At 42.3% G+C, this 21,618-nt stretch overlaps 1 protein-coding gene across 2 annotated transcripts; it reads left to right on the forward strand.

The window, feature by feature from the left end:
- Nucleotides 1–8,473: 8,473 nt before the first annotated feature.
- Nucleotides 8,474–10,346, forward strand: LOC127765674 (probable phospholipase A2 homolog 2). 2 transcript variants are annotated; one of them, XM_052290617.1, is made up of 4 exons: nucleotides 8,474–8,713; nucleotides 8,820–8,865; nucleotides 9,185–9,310; nucleotides 9,837–10,153. In XM_052290617.1, the coding sequence occupies exons 1-4, from the start codon at nucleotides 8,603–8,605 to the stop codon at nucleotides 10,013–10,015; spliced, it is 462 nt and encodes a 153-aa protein (XP_052146577.1). In that variant the 5' UTR covers nucleotides 8,474–8,602; the 3' UTR covers nucleotides 10,016–10,153. The 2 variants fall into 2 exon arrangements, with proteins under 2 accessions (XP_052146577.1, XP_052146576.1); XM_052290616.1 differs by lacking the exons at nucleotides 8,474–8,713; nucleotides 8,820–8,865 and having other exon boundaries at nucleotides 8,888–9,310; nucleotides 9,837–10,346.
- Nucleotides 10,347–21,618: the final 11,272 nt, after the last annotated feature.

A 21,618-nucleotide genomic window follows, 5' to 3' on the forward strand; every position in this document is an offset into this window, starting at 1 on the left:
TCTCAAAGCTGATCATAATACCATGCAGCTAGCTAGCTAGATTATGGATCACATGTTCCCCAAGTACAACCGTTTTCCATTTCTTTAATTTTAGTTTTCTCTCCCATTGATTTTATACTAGTACTGCTTTGTGTGTGTGAATCTTGGTGCTGTATATCTGCATGGCATCTCTCAGCAATCAATACAAGGCCACACTCTTTGTTCATCTGGCCTGGCATAAAACTTTTCTTAATTAAGAGATCCCTAGAACTATTTTTAGCATTGTGATGTGGGTGATCTACTGATCTTCATGTACTCGATCATATTATCCTTGGAGCGTGCAAAGAGTAGCTAGAAGTGTATTACTGTAGTTTAACAACTCTAATAATACGATATGTTTTACAGTGCTTAAAGCCGTGTACTTTTCAGCTTTTTTTTCCAGATTTTTTTTGTCACGGATTATTTCCTCCATGCTTCTTAAAATATTTTTTAAAAAATAAAATTCTTCTGCTGCATTGTTTAGACCAGTTATTTTAAGATATTGTAAAGTTTATTTCTAAAAATATAATTTATCGAGTTAACTAAGTAAGCAGTCTGTCTAAATAATGCACGCAAAATATGTTTCAAATAGGGCCTAAAACATATATCAACCGACAACGTTTAATTTTAAAGTGAAGTTTACCTCTAAAACCCTTAATTTCAAGCATGTGTGTGTGTGTGTGTGTAAAACATCCTAACCTTTGATGTGTATTTCATAAAAATGGATATAGCTAGCCGATACCTCCAAACTAAGCACGATAGAACTTCTCTGAATCTAGCTAGTACTACATTTTTACTTAATTAATTGGTGATGCAGATTTTGTATCATAATGCTATGCTCTCATCTATTAAAGCCATAACATATATATCCACCACATCCATACATGCAATAACTGGTAGTATAATGTACACCGTCACGATGTCCTGGTGCACCCGAGAGGCAGGGAGAGGGTATATGTCCAAGGTAAAACTTTACAGAATTTTTTTCTCACATTTACATATAGGGTACTAGAAACTATAGATTGGATGGTTCCAGAAGAGAGATTATGCAAATACTTCCTACAATTAAGTTTGCAGCTTCAATTGATGGTTATACTAACTGTACACATTAACATATAAGCTTTTCTTAACTTCTTAAGGGGTCTTGTACGTGTGCAAGCTGTTCACAGTCAAAACCATTTTCCTTCAATTTGTATAACCGCGTCATATATACTTATTGTATGAAAAAAAATTGCATTGGTTTTCTATTTAGGGTAAGCAGCATTTGCGTCACATGTTTTTTTTTTTTGTGAACTTGTGATTACATAGTGCACATGTTAATCTAGCCAAGTAATTATTACTATACATATATTCGCACTTTCACTCTCAATTTTTTTAAATTAAAAATGAGTAAATCGGCACGCGCGAGTTTAAATTGAGATTTTGTCGGTGATTTGACTGTCGTAGAGCGAGGATAATGGCGCCAATTCCTCCATGTACCATGAGGTTGAGAAAAGACATTCATCATCAATTAGTTTCAATGCATATGGTGGTACGCATGATTAGTGCAAATGGACCAATACCAGTATCTATATATCTACTTCTATATACTACCTAAAAGGGATGGTGCCAGAATGAGCTATGATCTTAATTAAAAGGTACATGTTCACATTTACATCGAAAACATATTTATTTTCTGGGTTAACTAACGGTGTACTATACCAACTAATTATGCACGCCGAGGAATCATAAAAATATGATGTTAATTAAATAGATCGTCTTTGTCGTAGAGCACTATATCATTTTAAGAATTAGTTATATGAAGTATATATATATATATATATATATATATATATATATATATATATATATATATATATATATATATATATATATATATATATATATATATATATATATGCAATTTTTATATCATGGACTTTTAAGGCCTCATAATTTAGGGTTTTGTTAATTTAATTTCAAAAATATATAACAGTTAGCAAGATGTAACATATGTGGACCTTTTTTTATCTAATTTACTGCATTTCAAAAAAAAAACAGCCAACAACATATTTATTACATGATTAAACTTTTAATATTTATGCTAAAAAATAATATAAGCCCGTGCAACACATAGCTTCGTGACTAATTGATGATTTCAAAGTCGATAAAATGTAACTATGTTTGGAAAAAAAACAGTTATCCGACCTATTTCACAAAAGACTAAAAAGCATATTTAACAAGCCATTCCATGTATTTTATAGGCATTATTACTAGATTTCTTTTACAAATAAAGTGTAACTTTTGGTCCCTGCACCAACTAAGATGCATGCAACTATATTTATGAACACTAGGATTTGAATCCTGGTACTTAGAGTTACATACATAATTTCAACACCAAACTAATGGTGTTTCCCTGATTATTAATGAAAGGATCACTTAGGCCTGGGGGGGGGGGGGGGGGGGTTTGACCGGGTGAATAGACTAATTTAAAATTAAATGTAGAAGCTAATAACCTATAATAGGGTCCTAGATGCACTTCCAATTAATTAGTAAACCATATTCGGAAGAAGTATGTATTGCAAGTAAATATGCAGCTATAAGTGTTTTATATGGAGTAGCTTGTATATCTAGCGTCACATGATATCCAAATAAAACGTTGGGCAACTAAGAGAAGCATGGCGCCAAGTAGTTAAGAAGAAAGTGTGAGCGAGTTGAACATGAGTCTTTAGGGTTGAAACAACATGCCCTTGCCACTACGCTAGCTAGGAAGCACATCACACTTGGTAGAAACCTATAACAAGGTGTGACAGACAAGAATCAAATCCTTCTTTTCAATGTGGTTGCAATCAAATATATTAACTTATTAAAGTAATAGAAAAAAAAAGCCTCCACGTTCGCTCTCACGGCTTAGAAATTCTCATATTAATCGGAGAAAAAGAAAAAAATAGAGTTCATATAGAAATACAATTTCAAAATAGCTAAAATTTGATATTTTTTAAGGAATATTGAAGAGTAGACTAGAGTCCATATCGGTATACAATTTAGAACTAATTGAATTTTGAAACTAAAAATTAAAAGAAAATAAAAGTGGATGTTAGAGTCATTATAGAAATACAATTTAGAACTAACTAAAATTAAAAATTAAAAAATAACTATTGGAAGAAGACTCTAGAGCATTTAGAAATAACTAAAATTCGAAACAGAAACATAACAAATATTGAAAGATATGTTTATAGAGTCCATATGGAAATAAAATTTAGAAATAATAGAAATTAGGAATTAAAAAAAATAAATATTGAAGAAGAGCCTAGTGTCCATAAAGGAATTTACAATTAAATTAAATTCGGAATAAAAAATAATAAGATTAAAATTAGAATTTAGAGTCAATATAGAAATATAATTTACAAATAACTAAATTTCGAAAAAAAAATATTGGAAGAAGAGTCCAGACAGCATATAGGAATACAGTGTAAAAATTACTGAAATTAATTTTTTTTAAAAAAATATTGATAGGTAAGTTTAGAGTCCATATAGAAGTACAATTTACAAATAACAGAATTTAGAATTAAAAAAATAAGGAATGATGAAAGGTGAGTTTAGAGTCCATATCGAAATATAATTATAAATAATAAAAATTTAGAATTAAAAATAAGAAATATTAGAAGAAGAATATTCTAGAGTCGAAATACTATTACAAATAACGGAAATTTGGAATTAAAAAATAATAAATATTGGAAGAAAAGTCTATGGTCCATATAGAAGTATATTTTTTAAAAAATTGAAATTCAGAATTTAAAAATAAAAAATATTGAAAGAAAGTTTAGAATCCATATAGGAATAAATTTTATAAATACTAGAAATTCAAAATTAAAAATAAAGAATACTGGTAGAGAAATCTAGAGTCCTTAAAGGAATACAATTTAGAAATAACTAAAATTCGGTATTAAAAAATAATTAATACTATCACGTACATACAATTTGCAGTACAATATGAATATTACCCATTGGTTAGTTTGATAAAGTTCATATAAAATTTAAAATTATATTGTCATTTTAATATATTTTAATTATATATATATAGGTAAATTAACTGGTGCTACATGGAGTATGGGCTCCAAGATTCAAATTGAGTATATACCTAATTTGAATGAGTATGAAATTTTTTTAAATGTTTAGATATGAACTTTAACTTCTTTACTATGTTTGTTCAAACAAGTTTGAACCGAGTTTTAACTTTTTTTTGTTAGATTTTGGTTCTAGGTATATAACATCCAAACATATAATTCGTTAGGTATTTAATAATGAATTGTGAAATAAAGTTTAGTTTGAGTTGTTTTGTTGTTAGGTATTTGTATGAATCAAATTCATATAGCTACGTATATACTCACAATTCGAAAATTTTTAAAAATTTGAGAGAATTTGTGTGTTTTATACCTTGGAGCCCGGGCACCATGGAGTCCCATATGGGTATCCTATATAGGTAAATTTATATATATATATATAGTAAATTGCATCCACGGTATAACAACTTGGCGGGTGGGTGCGATATAGTGCAATAACTTGAAAATTAAACGTTCGAGTGCAACAACTTAACAAGTGGGTGCGTTCTTGTATAAGAACTTTGACAAATTAGCTAAGCATATGCTAGGTGAGTTCTTTTTCGCGATATTAATATGCTATTATATAGCAGTCCTACGGATATTACTTTATAATATTGAATTTAATCTTTAAGATTTATACTGCACATCCAATTATCTTTAAGAATTTTTGTTTTCTTCACGTTCCCAAATCTCAACCGAAATATAATAATTTCTATATACAGTTTAATTGATTTTCAGTTATTAGTTATTAGGATAAAAATATAAATATGCTTATATACAAATCCACGCTAGTATATTGTCAAAATAAGTACTTGAAAATTAAATATGTATTAAAAAAGTGCTCCAAATAATTAAGTTGTTGCATAACTTCTTAACTTATTGTATCAAAATCGTACATATCTTGCAAGTTGTTGCATTTATGCGATCACTTATAAAGTTCTTGTCCTAAATTGCACTTACCTGCCAAGTTGTTGCACTAGAACGCTCATTTCTCAAGTTCTTGCATCAAATTGCACCCACCTACCAAGTTAATGCACCGTGGGTTCAATTTACTCATATATATATATATATATATATATATATATAATATTATTATATGAGAGAAGATATAATAATGCTAGCCGTACAATCTGCACGATCAAAGGAGCCAACGCATTGAGCCATGTTCTCGTCGATTTGTCATCATTGGATTTCACCTAGACATTTAGCTGTTCATTGCAAATTCCATTACTTATTTGCTTGCTATCAACATGCACTTAGCACATTTACTGAGAAATACGAAAAACTTTTAGCGTGTTCTCATATTTCAATATAAACAATATTCTATGTGTTATATTTCTACATAAATAACTGTACAACATGATTTATGCTGATAAACTTCACCTTTAGAGGGTCACAGAAAAAATTAAAAAACCGGATGAAAAACTTCTACTTTAGAGTATTATCTAGAAATTCCCATAATCAACACTTGAAAAATCACCTAGTTAGTGTGAAGATCATGGGTCGTTCATGGCCACACTTTTTGGTTGTCACAATTTGTTAGATATGTGTTTGGTAATTCACTTCTACATTTGTGGATTACCACACTTTTTTCAATAACATGTCCCATTCATCATAGACTTAATTTTATTATTCATCATAGACTTAATTTTATTGTCAACAACTTTGCCACACTTTGTGGGCTTGTGGCTAGCAATTTATCCACCACACTTTATGGCTACCACAACTTACCTAGCCTTAGTTATGGTAAAGTGTGGCCATGTAAGTGCATGTAGCCTAGTGCTGGCAGTGACTTGAGTAGCACTCTAAGATTGAGTTCAAATCTCTATAGGAGCAAATTTTAGATTGGGTTATTTGAGGGCTAAGTTCCATGATTGATAGGCTAAGTTTATAATTTAAAAAGACTACATATATCCGGTTGGATATAGAGGTCAGGTAAAAAAATACCTTCTCTAAAAAAAAATGTAAGGTGTGACCTGTAACTAAACACACCCCATATGCACTATTTGCCGCTTCCTCGCCAGATTTTGCATATGGGGTTTGTCAATTTGTTATTACTTTGGGAGTCTTAAAAAAAAAAGTAAAGTGTGACCTGTAACCAAACACACCCCATATACACTATTTGCCGCTTCCTCACCAGATTTTGCATATGGAGTTTGTCAATTCGTGTTTACTTTGGGAGTAAATAGGGAGTGGGAGCCGGACAGGTGAGCCGGTGTACCGTTGTCTGAAGAAAAAGGAAATGTGAAGTGATGAAGCATACATAAAATTGTGAGGAGATACTATTATATCTATCTCGAAGAAAGCACAGTTCGTGGAAGGGAAGAATAAATGTAGCGGAACAGTGTCATGATGCGTTCCTCCCGGTCGTTTTTGCTCTGTTTCTGATTTCTGAAACCAAAGACTGCACTGTGCCACTGGCTTCACTGCAACCTGCACCACAGTTTTTGGACTGTGCAGACGCCAAGTTGTACATGCCCAGCTTCATTGCATTTCTCCAGTTTTTGGCATGTGGAGTGCAGACTGAGATGCCCAGCTTCGGAGCATCCTCGGTTTGTTTGTGGAGCACAGCCTCGCGTGGTCGTGCACTCGTGCCGTCACTTTCCCAGACGGCCTAGTAGCTAGATCGGAGTAGAACTGGGGGCTACGTACGTGTCCCTCAATTTGGGCCGTGTTTAGTTCACCCCCAGCTGCCCCTAACTTCTAACTTTTTATCACATCACATTTAAAACATTCCTATACACATAAACTTTTAACTTTTTTACTAAACTTTTAACTTTTTTCAGGACTAAACACAGCCTTGCTGGGGCAAACCCGCAAAATCAGTTCCGTCTTAACTGATCCAAAGACTTCAATTCATCAGTCATCACCCAACATTAGCTCTCTGTTTTCTCAACTCCCTGCATACATGGCTGTGTTTATATCCAAAGTTTGGATCCAAATTTCAGTCTTTTTCCATCACATCAATCTTTTTTTTTAACGAATCAACGAGCGCCAATTTCATTGAATAGAGAAGGAGAACTTTAGAAAGCGAAAGGAAAAAAAGAAAGGAGCTAGGACCTTTGGTCCGAGCTAACTAAAACAAAGACAGCTATTAAAACTTCTCGCTGCTGCTAAGATTCAAGTTTTGGCCTCTTCCTTAATCTTGGCTAAAAGAGAGGTAGCTGAAAGCTCCTTCTGTTGCCATCACATCAACCTGTTATACATACACAACTTTTCAATCACATCATCTCTAATTTCAACCAAAATCTAAACTTTACGCTGAACTAAACACAACCTATATTCCCACACGTGTATCAGATTATAGTCAACCGCACAAGAACATATAATCACTCTAACATGAGTGTACTAATACATATATAGTACTAGTTTAACTCTGGCTGGTAGATACAGATCGAACGAAACATGAGATGGGATTTACACGAAACTGTGAGTTGGGTCGAAGCATCTCCGGTCTCCACCTGAACTATGCTCGTAAACTTGCTTTCAACTAGTATTGATATTGGGTGGCTGGGTGAAACGTTCCATTCGTTCTAGAGGAGCCTGTACTCTAGGCCCAAACAATTTGAAATGTGCAGCGGTTGGGTGGGCTCTGCGGTTACCGGGTCATTTCTTCAGAGAGACGCCCAAACAGCCACAGTTTGATACCGCTTCTTGTAACATTTAAGTAACCAAGGCTGGTGCAGGCTGGGCTTTCCATATGGATGTGGTCAAACACTGAAATATGTCTCATTTTTTTATATGTTGTTTGGTGTGCCTTGAGAAGTTGAGATGGCAAAAAGGATGGAGATCCTGAACTCTGATCATATTAACATTTGCATGCCAAATAGACGTATAGGTCAGAAGTTACAAAAGAACTGCAGCCACTTGTCTGGTGTTCTCCTGTGACGGGCTGACGGCAACTCTTGAACTGCATTTGCAAGTAATGGCATTGTCATATGCCTTCAATAATAATATTGGCTCAGTGAGATTGGAGTGTACCTATCACTGCAACCAACTTTGCTATCCTAGTATTTTAGTGTACTAATCAGGATTAGTCTCATTTAATTGGGATATTACACGGTTACATTTTTTTAAGAAAAAACAAGCGTTTGCCCCTGCAGTGTTCACTTTTCAGTTTGTAGAAATGATACTGCTCCTTTTGCTTTAAGATACTAGTATCAAGTGCAACTACGATCAGCCAACCACCACAACGAAGGGATAGGAAACGGCTCGGTGATCTGATCAGGGTGTTGTTGTCTTCATATCTTGGTAGGACAGGCACATCCGAAGCTTCTTCACCTCAAGTTCGCAGCTCTCACCAACACAAATACTATAATATCTCTTCAGAAAATTTATGTACTTTTCATCACTCATCGCAGCTGCTAGTATAAATAATCAGCTCAGCTGGTGCCTGTTCCGGAAGCAGATCATCACCTCTCCACCCGTTTCTTTCTCGGCCCATCCAACACGCGCTCTTGCTTGAAAGCGCAAAGAGAAACACGACGGGCGAGGCGAGCGAGATGAGGTTCTTCCTCAAGCTCGCTCCTCGGTGTTCCGTGCTGCTTCTCCTCTTGCTGGTGACGGCGTCGCGGGGGCTTAACATCGGCGACCTGCTTGGCAGCACGCCGGCGGTGAGAACCAGCGTGGAGCTAGCTGACCAAGTCTGATTTTTTGCAGTTACTTGTTATTGATCAGTTGATTGATTTTCGCCTTTGGCTTTGTTTGTTTTCGGCGCAGAAGGACCAGGGATGTAGCCGGACGTGCGAATCCCAGTTTTGCACAAGTACGTAGTACGCCACTCCTCTTACTAATAATCTGACAGGCTGATACTGCCTACAGAGCAGAGAAATCTTTGCAGTTCTGGGGCTTCTCTTCCCCCTGCTTCTGAAATGAAAAAAAAAAAAAAACAAGCAGAGCATATGATGCTAGCCAAGGCATTAGATGCAGACTTCTTGTCTTTGAATCCTTCCGTGTCACCGTTAATTTGACTGAACATGATATGCATTCTTGAGTTGGTGTTCCGGCCGTCCGGCAAAGGGAGCTGACACGCATTTTGCCTTTTTTTGCTGGGTGTCCGTGATGCAACCGACGACCTCTGAAAGTTGCACCTCTGCTGAGGTACGGCAAGTACTGCGGGATCCTCTACAGCGGGTGCCCCGGCGAGAGGCCATGCGACGCGCTCGACGCCTGCTGCATGGTGCACGACCACTGCGTCGACACCCACAACGGTATCATCTCTCTGTCTCTCCCTTCACTCTCCGAACTCTGAACTTCCTTCCGATCAAGAAGAGATACTAGATATTTGCTTCGCCCGGACGCCTCCACCAGCAGCACTGCAGCAGGGGGGACAAAAGGTCTCCCTTGACTCTGAGGCCTCAACCTCATGCCAGATGCTGGCGAGACGACGCGCCACCTAACGAATCAAATCATGTCTCAAAAACCAGCGGTGTTAGTATACCAGCGATTGGGTTATTGCAAAGCGCACGGTTTGCAGTTTTGCACGAGTCGCCGCCGCTGCAAAGCTAGCCACATATTGCTCGACCCATGACCATGAGATGAGCCGCGCCGCCGACGTCGTGCACGCGCACTAAGCTTGACCTCGCGGCGCCGAAGGCCCCCCAAGTGTGCATGTGGTGAATTTGGTGTACACTTGTCATGGCCCATGGCACATCGATCGTCCATCGTCAGTTCGTCACATCATGTGCGTCTCCGGCTCACTCATTCACTCACTGGCTTTTCCTGTTGTTTTTGCAGACGACTACCTGAACACGATGTGCAACGAGAACCTGCTGAGCTGCATCGACCGGGTGAGCGGGGCGACGTTCCCGGGGAACAAGTGCAACGTCGGCCAGACGGCGTCCGTCATCAGGGGGGTCATCGAGACGGCCGTGTTCGCCGGCAAGATCCTCCACAAGCGCGACGACGGCCAATAGCTAGCCACCACGTTTCGCACATACACACGCGGTACAGGGAATCAGTGATAGTACAAAGAAGCCTAGAGGTAATAAAACCGCGCGGCGGCGTCCACCGGTGGCCGTGGCGTGGCGGTGCGGCAACCAGAACGCGGCATGCGCGCGCTTGCTGGCAGCTGGACCACCTGTGGTTCGTAGGCGTAGGCATTGGACCTCGGTTGTTGGTGCGGCAATGGCGTTGGCCACTGGCGACGAGGAGTAACATTATGCTCTGTTAGTCAATAAGACGGAACATGTTACAAAAAAAAAAGAAGAAATTATTAAATGGAACATGGTTGGTTATTGGTAGACAGTCTTGTTAGTTTCACCTTTTGTGGAGTGTCCTGAGTCCTCACTATTCGTGTATAATTTCGGGACAGATCTGTGCACTATTGCTTATTGTTGGGTTTTGTCCACAATTGGCTAATCACTGATCAGCCGAAGTGAGCGAAGGTCGTAGAGGTGTAAGGAGAGCACTGTCTTTCGGGCGTTGATCAGTTTAGTTGTCGGCAAACACATGCTTTCTAAGCACCATCACCACACCAACCCTTCACATATTTTGTCCAGCTCGCAAAATTGGCTTTCGATTGTTCATCTTTACTATAAACGTGGAGTTGTCCTCCTTTCATCACGCACAACACGTTCATACGCTTTGCATGAGTAACCAGCAGATCCAATACTTTATCCTCAATGCGCACCCCCCCCCCCCCCCCCCCCGGCGCGCCCCCGGCATGATTACTAGTACGTTTAGAAGTGAGAATAACACCAAACCTTCATCTACAACATGTAAACCTTGTAACTAATTTGACTTATAATTCAAGATGGGAGAGATCTTCTAATTGACTTCAATGGACCCGGTAGATTCAGTATTTGCCAGAATATGTACCATTCAACGTTTAGTTGGAACCCATATAATTAATTGAACATGAGCGATACCCTGGTGCTCTCTATTGGTTGTATAATACTACCAGTAGTATTAAGGGTAAATCAGTAATTTACCAATACATTGATTATGAGTAACTTTGTCATTTATATTTTTTCCTAGTTAGATCGATATGTGGTCATCCATTGTGTTGGCATCGTTCATATTCCATCGAAAAAGCTAAAGAAAAGGTTTAGCCACTGCTAAATGATGATTATACCCATCCACACATTACGTTTCTACTACTAACTAGGGTGGTAGCATAGATAGATCTGAACCCTTCGATCAAATAAGATCAATGGTTCATATTACTTTGGAAAAAGTACGAATTACCCCCCTGAACAATCGCGACAGTACGAATTACCCCCCCGAACCTCAAAAACGGATATTTGATACCCTAAACTATTGAAACCGGACAAATTACCCCCCCCCCCCAGCTCAACCCGGAGTGGTTTTGCTCCTACGTGGCACACACGTGGCGCCAGGTGGCAATCCATTTAAAAAATATTTAAAAACTTTGGGCCCACTTGTCATCCTACCTCACCCCCCCCTCTCTCTCTCTCTTCTCTCATCCGTTGGGGAGCACGGCGGGCGCGCCTGGGAGGGCGAGCGGCGACGGCGAATGCGAAGCACTTTGTCGGCGACCGCGTCCACGGTGGCGACTAGAGATGGCAACAGGTGTGTACCCATCAGGTTCTCTTCCCCCGTACCCACACCCATGGAGAGTGAACTTGCCCATTTCATTACCCACACCCGTTGTCGGGTGAGAAATTTCCCCATACCCATACCCACGCGAGTGATGGGTACCCGTTGGGTACCCATACCCATTACAGTAGTTAAACATTGTGCAACAATCAGATCCAGGAAAACCATATGGCCACATTGCAAAATCAACATGTCAGATGATAATACATAAAAAGTGGCATGGTTAAGAGAGCACATCACACCTCAATTGACATAAATACAACCACAGTATTAGCAAACCATTCCAGATCACAGTATAAGCTATTGTTAGCTACTTGGCTTTGACAATTGAACCCAACCGCCATATCAAACTTGGCTGAAACAAATCAATTAACATCACAAACAGGAGAAGCACAACAGAAATAGGTAGGCCAGTGGGCGAGATGGTGATGGCGAGTGAGTAGAAATGCACGTGTTGCTGCCTGCATGCTACAGCAATGGTCTCGGTGAGCAGCAAGGAGATGCAGGTCGCAAGAGCTGCGGCGGCGGCGGCGGCGGTCACGGATACGCATGGATCCAGCAACAGCGGCGCTCACGGAAGGAGGCCGCAACGGCACAAGAGGCCCAGAGCTCGCGAACAGCGTCTCGCGTGGCAGCGATGGCAGCGGGGCTCGTGAGGAGGAGGCAGCGTTCGCGAGGCTGGCGCACCTCACGGCCTCTATGACGCGAGCCGCCGGCCCGCCCCCGCCGCCGCTATCCCCATTCCCACTGTGTGCGGCTTTAGAGGAGGGAGAGAAATGGAGCTTACTGTTGCTTGGGTGGACAGCTTATATAGCTAGGGGTTTTTTTTTCCTTGTTGGGCCTTGGGCCAATTACACTCATGGGCTAGGCCATGCGGTTGTTTTTAACCCACGGGTTAATGGGTTCGGGTGACTATAGAACGCTATTGGACCCGGTCTACCCGATGGGTGAGAATTATGCCCGATAGCACACCCATGGGTGAGGTTTTGTGCCTGTTAAGAACTCCTAATGGAGTAAAAACCCATCGGCTCTCGGGTCGTGGGGCCCCATTGCCATCTCTAGCGGCGACGCGCGAGATGGAGCTTTGCAGGAGGCGGACGGTTGCAGTGTGGTGGTGGTGGTGGTCCGGGCAGAGAAGGCGGCGGTGACGGTGGAGTGGGGGTGGCGGTGAGGGGAGGGAGAGACGGGGAGCGACGGCGAGGGGAGGGGGTGCCGCGAGCTTGTAGAGGCAATAGCAGCGGACGACGATGACGATACAACCTTCCCCGCTGAGCCGAGCTCGTCCTCGGCCACCGCCGGGGAGCCGTGCTCGCCGACACAGAGAGAGAGAGAGAGAGGGGAAGAGGAGAGAGAGGTGGGGGAAGACCTCTGCCGCTGGCCGCCGGCGCCACAGAGAGACAGAGAGAGAGGGGGGGAGACCGCTCGCCGTAGTCGCCGTCGTGGGCCGCGCCGCGCGCCATCACCGCCCCCGCAACGCCCGTCACCGGCCTGGCGCCCTGCCGCAGTTGCCGCCGCTCGCCATAGCCGCCGCAGATGGACAGACAACGGCGGCGCCACCCTGCTTAGCTCGCGGGATGGAGGATCAGCGTAGCCTACTCAGGCCGCCGCCGGCCTCGGCCTCCGCGCCCGCCCACCTCCGGCCTCCGCCCCCGCAACGCCCGTAGCCATCCCTGCCGCCGGCCGCCCGTCGGCGTCTGCTCCTCGCCCGCCCATAGCCAGCCGCCGCCTCCGCGCCCACCCATCGGCGTCGGCATCGGCTCCTCGGTCCTTGCACGCCCGCCCCCGCAACGCCTGCAGCCATCCCTGCCGCCGGCCGCCCGTCGGCGTCCGCTCCTCGCCCGCCCGCAGCCCGCCCGCCGGCGCCGGCGTCGGCTCCTTGGTCCTCGGCCACCCGCCGCCCGTCAGCCGCAACCTGTGTTGACCGAGAGAGAGAAGGGAGAGAAGGACAGAAAAAACTGACAGGTGGGCCCCACCTGTTTTTATTTGTTTTTGCTGACTGTATCGCTACGTGTGTGCCACGTAGGCTGAAAACCGCTTCAAATCGAATTAGGGGGGTAATTTATCCGGTTTTAAGTGTTTGGGGTGTCAAATGTCCGGTATTATAGTTTAGGGGGGTAAATCGTACTACCGCAATAGTTCCTGAGGGGGAGGGTAATTCGTACTTTTTCATATTACTTTCTACTACCAGCAAAGAGCACCGTAGTGAGGCTCATTGAAAATACATGGAAATGTGGTGTCAAAGTGTTATATATCAATTAAGAATAACGAATCTCACAACGGTACAAGTAAAATGATCCCTGAGCACAGTTTAACATTCCAGGCATATCCGGACGATCATGATCCGGTGGACATCCACAAAATAGCAAACTTTACTATTCGCTCTGTTTCGTATTATATCTCTTTTGACTTTTGTTCTTATTCAAAGTTTTTTATATTTGGTCAAGTTTATAAAAAAATAGCAACATTCACAACATAAAATTAGTTTCATTATATTTAACATCAAATATATTTTGTTACTATATTTATTTTTATTGAAAACTAGCATGGTGGCCCGCGCAGATTGCGCGGCTGGCATCATTATATTTTCTCTCATATAATAACATATATATATTCTCCATGTATTATTCAAATATATTAAAATGACAACATAATTTTAAATTTTGTACTAACTTTATGAATTGAAACTAATAATGTGTAATATTGTATTTTATATACGTGTTAGTTATTAATTATTCTTAATATCAAATTTTAGTTATTTGTAAATTATATTCCTATATGGACTCTAGAATCATCTTTCAATATTTATTTTTTATAATTCCAAATTTTCGTTATCTGTAAATTGTATTTCTATATAGACTCTAGGCTCTTCTTCCAATATTATTTATTTTTAATTTTTAGTTTTTATTATTTCTAATTGTATTTCCATGTGGACTCTAAACTCATCTTTCAATATTATTTAATTTTGAATTTTAAATTTTAGTTACTTATAAATTGTATTCCTATATTGACTTTAGACTCTTTTTCCCATTTTTTTTTAATTTCAAATTTTAGTTATTTATAAATTGTATTTTTATATGGACTCTAAACTCTACTTTTAAGTTAGTTTTAAATTCCTATACTCTATTTCTAATATTCCTTATTTTAAATTCCTAATTTCTATTATTTCTTAATTGTATTTCGATATGGACTCTATACCCTACTTCTAATATTCCTTATTTCTATTATTTATTAATTGTATTTCGATATGGACTCTATACCCTACTTCTAATATTCCTTATTTTTAATTCTGAATTTCTATTATTTCTTAATTGTATTTCGATATGGACTCTGTACCCTACTTCTAATATTCCTTATTTTTAATTCCGAATTTCTATTATTTCTTCATTGTATTTCTATATGTACTCTATACCCTACTTCTAATATTCCTTATTTTTAATTCCGAATTTCTATTATTTCTTCGTTGTATTTCTATATGGACTCTATACTATTCTTCTAATATTCCTTATTTTTAATTCCGAATTTCAGTTATTTATAAATTGTATTTCTATATGGACTCAGTCTCCTCTTCCAAAATTTCTTATTTTTTAATTCCGAATTTCAACTATTTCTAAATTATATTTCTATATGGACTCTGTTTTTCTTTTTCTCCGATTAATATGAGATTTTCTAGGCCGTGAGAGCGAACGTGGAGGCTCTTTTTCTATTCCTTTAATAAGATAATAGATATTAGTACTTTTTTAAGTTTGACAAAAAAAAGTCAAACCACTTATCTGTTATAAAACAAATGAAGGTGATTCTGTAGCCACATTGTTTATGGGGGTGTTATCCATGGGCGTAAAGTTTTGGCACATCACATCGGATATACGGACACACATTTCAACTATTAAACTTAGACTAATAACAATAACAAAACAAATTACCAATTCCACCTATAAACCACGAGATAAATTTATTAAGCCTAATTAATCCGTCATTAGCAAATATTTATTGTAGCACCACATTGTCAAATCATGGCGCAATTAGGCTTAAAAGATTCGTCTCGTAATTTACACACAATCTGTATAATTAATTATTTTTTTCGTTTATATTTAATACTACATGTATGTGTCAAATATTCGATATGATATGGTGAAAAATTTTATCAGAGGATCTAAATAGCCTCTATATACTTTTTTTTTCATCCGTCAAGCCACTTCTGTCTTCTTACACGGAATAGTTTTGTTGGCCGTCCGTATAGAAGTCAGCGAGCGTACATACGCTCGGCCGCTTGGGCCTCAGTCTGGAGCTAGGCCGTTTGGGCCTCGATCTGGCGCTGCTGCTTGCAAGTCGCAAGCCATGCCGTAGGGCCTGTTTGTCCCCAGGTGGGGCCTCAGGGTGTACAGCAAGAAATAGTAATGGCATATTTTAAAGGAATAAGTTCATCTGAGGTCCCTTAACTTTACCCCGAATCCGATTTACGTCCCTCGATTGGAAAACCAGACACAACGGGTCCCTCACCTATCAAAACCGGTGTAGATTAAGTCCCTCAACGGTTTTGAGGGCGGTTTTGGCTGACGTGGCGCCTACATGGCTAATTTGACTCGGTCTTCATCCGACGTGGCATTGACGTGGCGCTTACGTGGCAATTTGACTCGAAAAAATAATAAAACCCGTGGGACCCACATGTCAGTCTCACATAGAAAATAATAAAAAAAATCGTGGGCCCCACATGTCAGTCAAACTCACCCTTCCTCTTCTTCCTCCTCTCTCCCCATCTCCCTCTCTTCATCTCTCTCCCCTCTCCTCTCCTCTTCCGACGAGAGTGGCGAGCTAGAGGGGGCGGCGAGACCGGCGTCCACCGGCGAGAGCAGCAAGTTGGAGGAGAAAGCCGGGGCGATAAAAGGGGATCGGCGACGGCGGTGGGTGGAACAGATGACCCGGGCGGCAGCAGGTCCCCCCGGAGCAGCGCCGGCAATCGAGATCCGGCAGTGGCGGCCGGGAGAAGGGCGGTGGCCGGCGGGGAGAAGGGGCGGCGTGAGCGATGGCCGCCGGAGGAGGAGGAGATGCAGCCATGCGGGGAGGCGTGGCGGTGGCAGCCGGAGGAGGAGGACATCCGCCGTGCGCTGCTCCACCCGGTAATAGCGGCGGTGCGGGGGCCCTGGGAGTCGCCGAGGATGCCGAGGTCGACGTTGACGTCGTCCGCGTCCACGGCCATGGCGTCCCCGTCCGCATCCGGCGTGCGCCACAGAAGCGGCGGCATGGGGAGCGGCGCCTGAGTTGCTGCGGCGGCGACATCAATGGGGGAAGGGGAAGCGGAAGCTCCTCGCTCCGGTGGGCTGCCGCTGACGAGCTCGGTGGTGGTGAAACGCGACGGATCGAGCGCCATCCTGGCGGCTGGGGGCCCTCCTCCGACCTCTGCTCCAGACCGCCGCCTTCGTCCTCTTCACCCGTCGCCGGCTGTCGTCCTCCTCGCTCCGGTGGGCGGTCGCTGACAAGCTCGGGGGTGGAGGTAGGTTGCGGCGGAGGGTGGTCGCCGCTCCCTCTCCCGCTGGCCGCCGTCGGCTGTGCACCTCTCCCTCCGTCCGTCGCCATCAAGCCCCCACCCACGGCGCTTGTCGATCCCCGTTTTTATAACAGGAATCATTCGTGCAAATAGTACCATTTCCCTGGATCAAGTAGTCTGGTACACACGAGTTTATAGCTGAAATACCAAAAGCACATACACGAGAGTCTAGTGCTAATTATTACATCATAAGCCCGCAGGCATTGTTTTAAATCATCAGACCGAGCAGTCCGGAATACATCTAAAAGCAGAAATAGATAAGGCAGCGGGATTCAGGCAGCGGCATGCCATTGCCACAGTCAACGACCGTACTAAGACCTACTGAGCGCCATCGTCTTCATCTCCCTCCTGGTAGTAAGCATAGGGATCCTCCGAATCTTCATCTCCCGCTTCTGATTAATTTTATATTTGCAAGGGTGAGTACCAACCGTACTCAGCAAGCCACCACAGCAATAATGCACATGACAGGGGAATCCAAAAGATGGCTATGGTTCTTTTGCGCAAAGCAAGTTTTGTAATTCTTTTCACAAGCCTAAGACCTAGCATAAACTGATCAATTTTTAATACCAGTGTTCACATTAAACAACGACGGTTCTGTCCACCATCCATTGTGATCCCAAGGATAGCTTCCCGCCATTGAGTCGTCATGGTTTTCTGAGGACGTCCATATTCCTGCCTCTCAGGAAGTGGCTCCATCAGCATAAAAAAAATCATCATGCAATATCCCATCCCTCACAAGTTAAAGGATTTAGAGTCTAGCCAAGTGTAATACATGTCCCGGTGCTCAATAACCGCGAGCACGGCTATTCGAATAGATTTAGTTTACTCACACTGCAGTGGATGTACACTTTACCCGCACTCCGCAACTGCCCAACACATGAGCCTCGTCCCAACACATGAGACGCGTTACGGCAAAGCTTTTCGATAACCTCGCATTGGCAGTACCCGCTCCATGAACTTTACATCCTCATACACTCTAGGCGTACACGGTTTCTAGCAGTGAGAGGAGTTCTGGCGCTCCCGGGAAGGGAAGACTCACACATGCATTAAATTATAATTATGTTTAGATTCTCACATGGCAGTCCTACCGATGGCGACACCACTGTAGACATCCGCCCCGCGGTCCTACCAATGGCTGTCCCACCGTAGAGCCCCTGCCTCACACATCAAGAAACCACTATGCATGGATACTGCCTCCGCTCAGCTATCTACTCCGCTAGGTCTATACCCATTCGAGAAGTACAGTTGTACGGGGGTCGTTTCATGCTTAACTTCATGGCTCGGTCCTTAATTGACCAGGGACGGCACTAGCCTTCTTCCGGATACCACCCAAATCCTCCATCCGCCCCAGTCGAAAACATTTGTTTAGTTTCATTTTCCTTTCACAAATCATGTCATCAATATCATGGCAATGTGGCGCTCATGTCTCCACATGCCGTATCTCAACTACCTTCCCAAAGGTAATTGCCCAAGCATATAGCATTTGATAAATATGAGTATGCATAAATCTAGAGTAGCATTTCTAAGCATTTGTCATAGTTGACTAGGGACTCATACGTAAACATGGTTACGAAGGCATAAGGGGTAAACAATAATCAAGGCATGGCATAATCACAAGTAGTATGTTCATCATTGCATGCAATTTATTTGTAAACAAAATAATTTCGCAATTGGGATCAACATGTTCAAAGAATAGTGATGACTTGCCTTGCTCAAGGTCTTGCGGGTCTTGGTCCTCGCTTGGATCCGCAACTCCCTCGGGCTCTACAAGTACGTGCGAAGAATCGATTTTGAATTCGGTTAGAATTCAAGTAAAATCCAAATAAATCCAAATGGGAGTCGAATGCGAAGGTCAATTCTTTTATATTAACTTTACTATTTGCGAACTAAGGCAAACCTAATTTCGATTTTTATATCCTAAACTATTTTGCGGGTATAAATATTTTGTTATCATAAGTTTTTAATTTAATCTACCCGAGCATTATATCCATATAATAGGTTGGAAATTTCTATCGCAAGCTAAATATCGGACGGAATCCTAAAAATTATCTTATAATATTATACGATTTAATTTTAGTCTAGGACTAAACGATTAAATATAATATACGACTAAAATTCCTAGTGATTAAATCCGAATTTATACCGTGAGTCGATTAGTTCTAGAGATTATTCAAAAATAATCTATAATAGTCTATAAGAATTCAGCTAATTGTTTAGTTATTAATTACGTCTAAATTACTACCGCGGATTGATTTCTTATAAAGATTACCAAGAATAACCCATAATAATCTACGATTATAGTATTATTTTGCAAATACTACACTTAGTTAATCCTATAATTAATTCCTAATATTTTTAAATGTCTTAAATCTCCCCCTAATTTCCTATTTATTTCCCTTTTCTTTTTCCCCCTTTTTTTTTCTTCTTTTCTTTTCTTTTCCCTTTTCTTTCTCTTTTTCTCTCTTTCCTTTCTTTCCTTTTTCCCTTTTTTTTTTCTCTTTTTCTCTCTTTCCTTCCTTTTCTTTTTCTCTCCTTCCTCCCGGCTTCTTCCTCTCTTCCTCTCTTCTTTTCTCTTTCTCTCTCTCTCGGCTCCTTCCTCCCTCCCGGCGGCGACGGCGGTGGACGTAAGGGAAAAAGGCGGCGGCTTACCGACAGCGACGGTCGGCGGCGACGACGGCGACGGCGGTGCACGGCGCGGCGGCTTCGAAGGTAGCGGCGCGGCGGCACGACGACGGCGGCGCGGCGGCACGACGACGGCGGCGCGTGGGGGAGGGGAGGAGGGAGAGGAGGAGGGAATGGAGTGGGGGAGAATGGAGAGAGGGGGGTACTTATAGAGAGGAGGGGGAGAAGGAGAGGGGGAGGGGCGGCGGCTTGACGCGACGGCGGTGCATGGGCGGGACGACGGCGACGCGCGGGCGGCGACGTGATGGCGGCGCGGGGCTCGACGCGGCGACAGCGACGGCGTGCGGCGATGAGATGGCGACGCGCGGGCGGCGAGCGAGCGGCGTGACGGAAGGGCGACACGACGCGTGCGGCGGCACGGGGCTCGGCGCGATGAACGGGCGGCGCGGCAGCGGCGCAAGGCGATGGCGACGGTGACGGTGACGGTGGCACGGGGCTCGGGGCGGCCAGGCGTGATGGCGATGGCGGTGCGGCGACGCGACGGCGCGGCAGCGGCGGCACGGGGCGCGAGACGGTGGCACGGGGTGCTAGGCGGCGCGCAGGCGGCGGCGCGTGCGGTTAGGGCCAGGGCGCAGAGGTGGGAGAGGAGGGGAAAGGCTAGGGACCGCATCGAACACCTTCGCCACGATGAACAGTGCATTTTTTTATTTATTCCGATTTTAGTTTATTTCCCGTATAAATTTGATTCTATAATTCCTAATCTTTGCATCCATGAATTTTACTCAACCTTTGTGTTATTCCAACTAATGAATTCACTCAAAATTAATATTACCCATTTTTATTTTTATATAATTTATTTGAATTTTTAATTAGTTTATTTGAATTTTTAATTAGGGTTAATTCTTATTCCATCGCATTTAAATTTAATTGATACAAATATGGTGGCGATAATATTTTATTTATTCCTATCCACACCTAATCTTTATTTTAATTTATATTTATTTTACCAATGTGTTTTTTTAAGGTTTATTCCTAATTAACTATTCTTTACTCGCGATTAATAAACTTCGAGGTCAAATCCAAATAAATTAGACGAATAAGATCGGCATGATGCAATTAATTTAAAAAGTTTTTGAAAGTCCACATTTTTAGAGTTTTGATTTTGTCGGTCGAATTTTCAGGGTGTTACAGCGCTCGACCATCGCCGGCCTCCCTGCGTCCTCCCTCCCTGCCCGCCTCGCCGGTCTTTGCGCGTTGCTCCCTCCTTTCCTGTCGCCGGCCGCGCGCCGCCGTGTGCCGTTGTCTTCTGTGGCACCTAGAGAGAGTAGAGATAGGGAGATGAAGAGAGTGAGATGGGGAGAGAGGAGGAAGAAGAGGGGGTGAGTTGGACTGACATGTGGGACCCACGATTTTTTTTTAATTTTCTATGTGAGACTGACATGTGGGTCCCATGGGTCGAATTGCCACGTAAGCGCCATGTCAATGCCACGTCGAACAAAGACCGAGTCAAATTAGCCACATAGGCGCCACGTCAGCCAAAACCGCTCTTAAAACCGCCGAGGGATCTAATCTGCACTGGTTTTAATAGTTGAGGGACCCGTTGTGTCTGGTTTTCCGATCGAGGGACGAAAATCGGATTCAGTGTAAAGTTAAGGGACCTCAGATGAACTTATTCCTATTTTAAAACCGATAAATTTTTAGTGGCATGTATCTAATTAACCCTTGAAAATATATCCTGGAGTAAGTCGCCATATTTGCAAAAATAGAAGTTCCTATAAAAATACAAAATGAATA

This window comes from Oryza glaberrima, chromosome 3, assembly GCF_000147395.1.
Source record: "Oryza glaberrima chromosome 3, OglaRS2, whole genome shotgun sequence".
Taxonomy (NCBI): domain Eukaryota; kingdom Viridiplantae; phylum Streptophyta; class Magnoliopsida; order Poales; family Poaceae; genus Oryza; species Oryza glaberrima.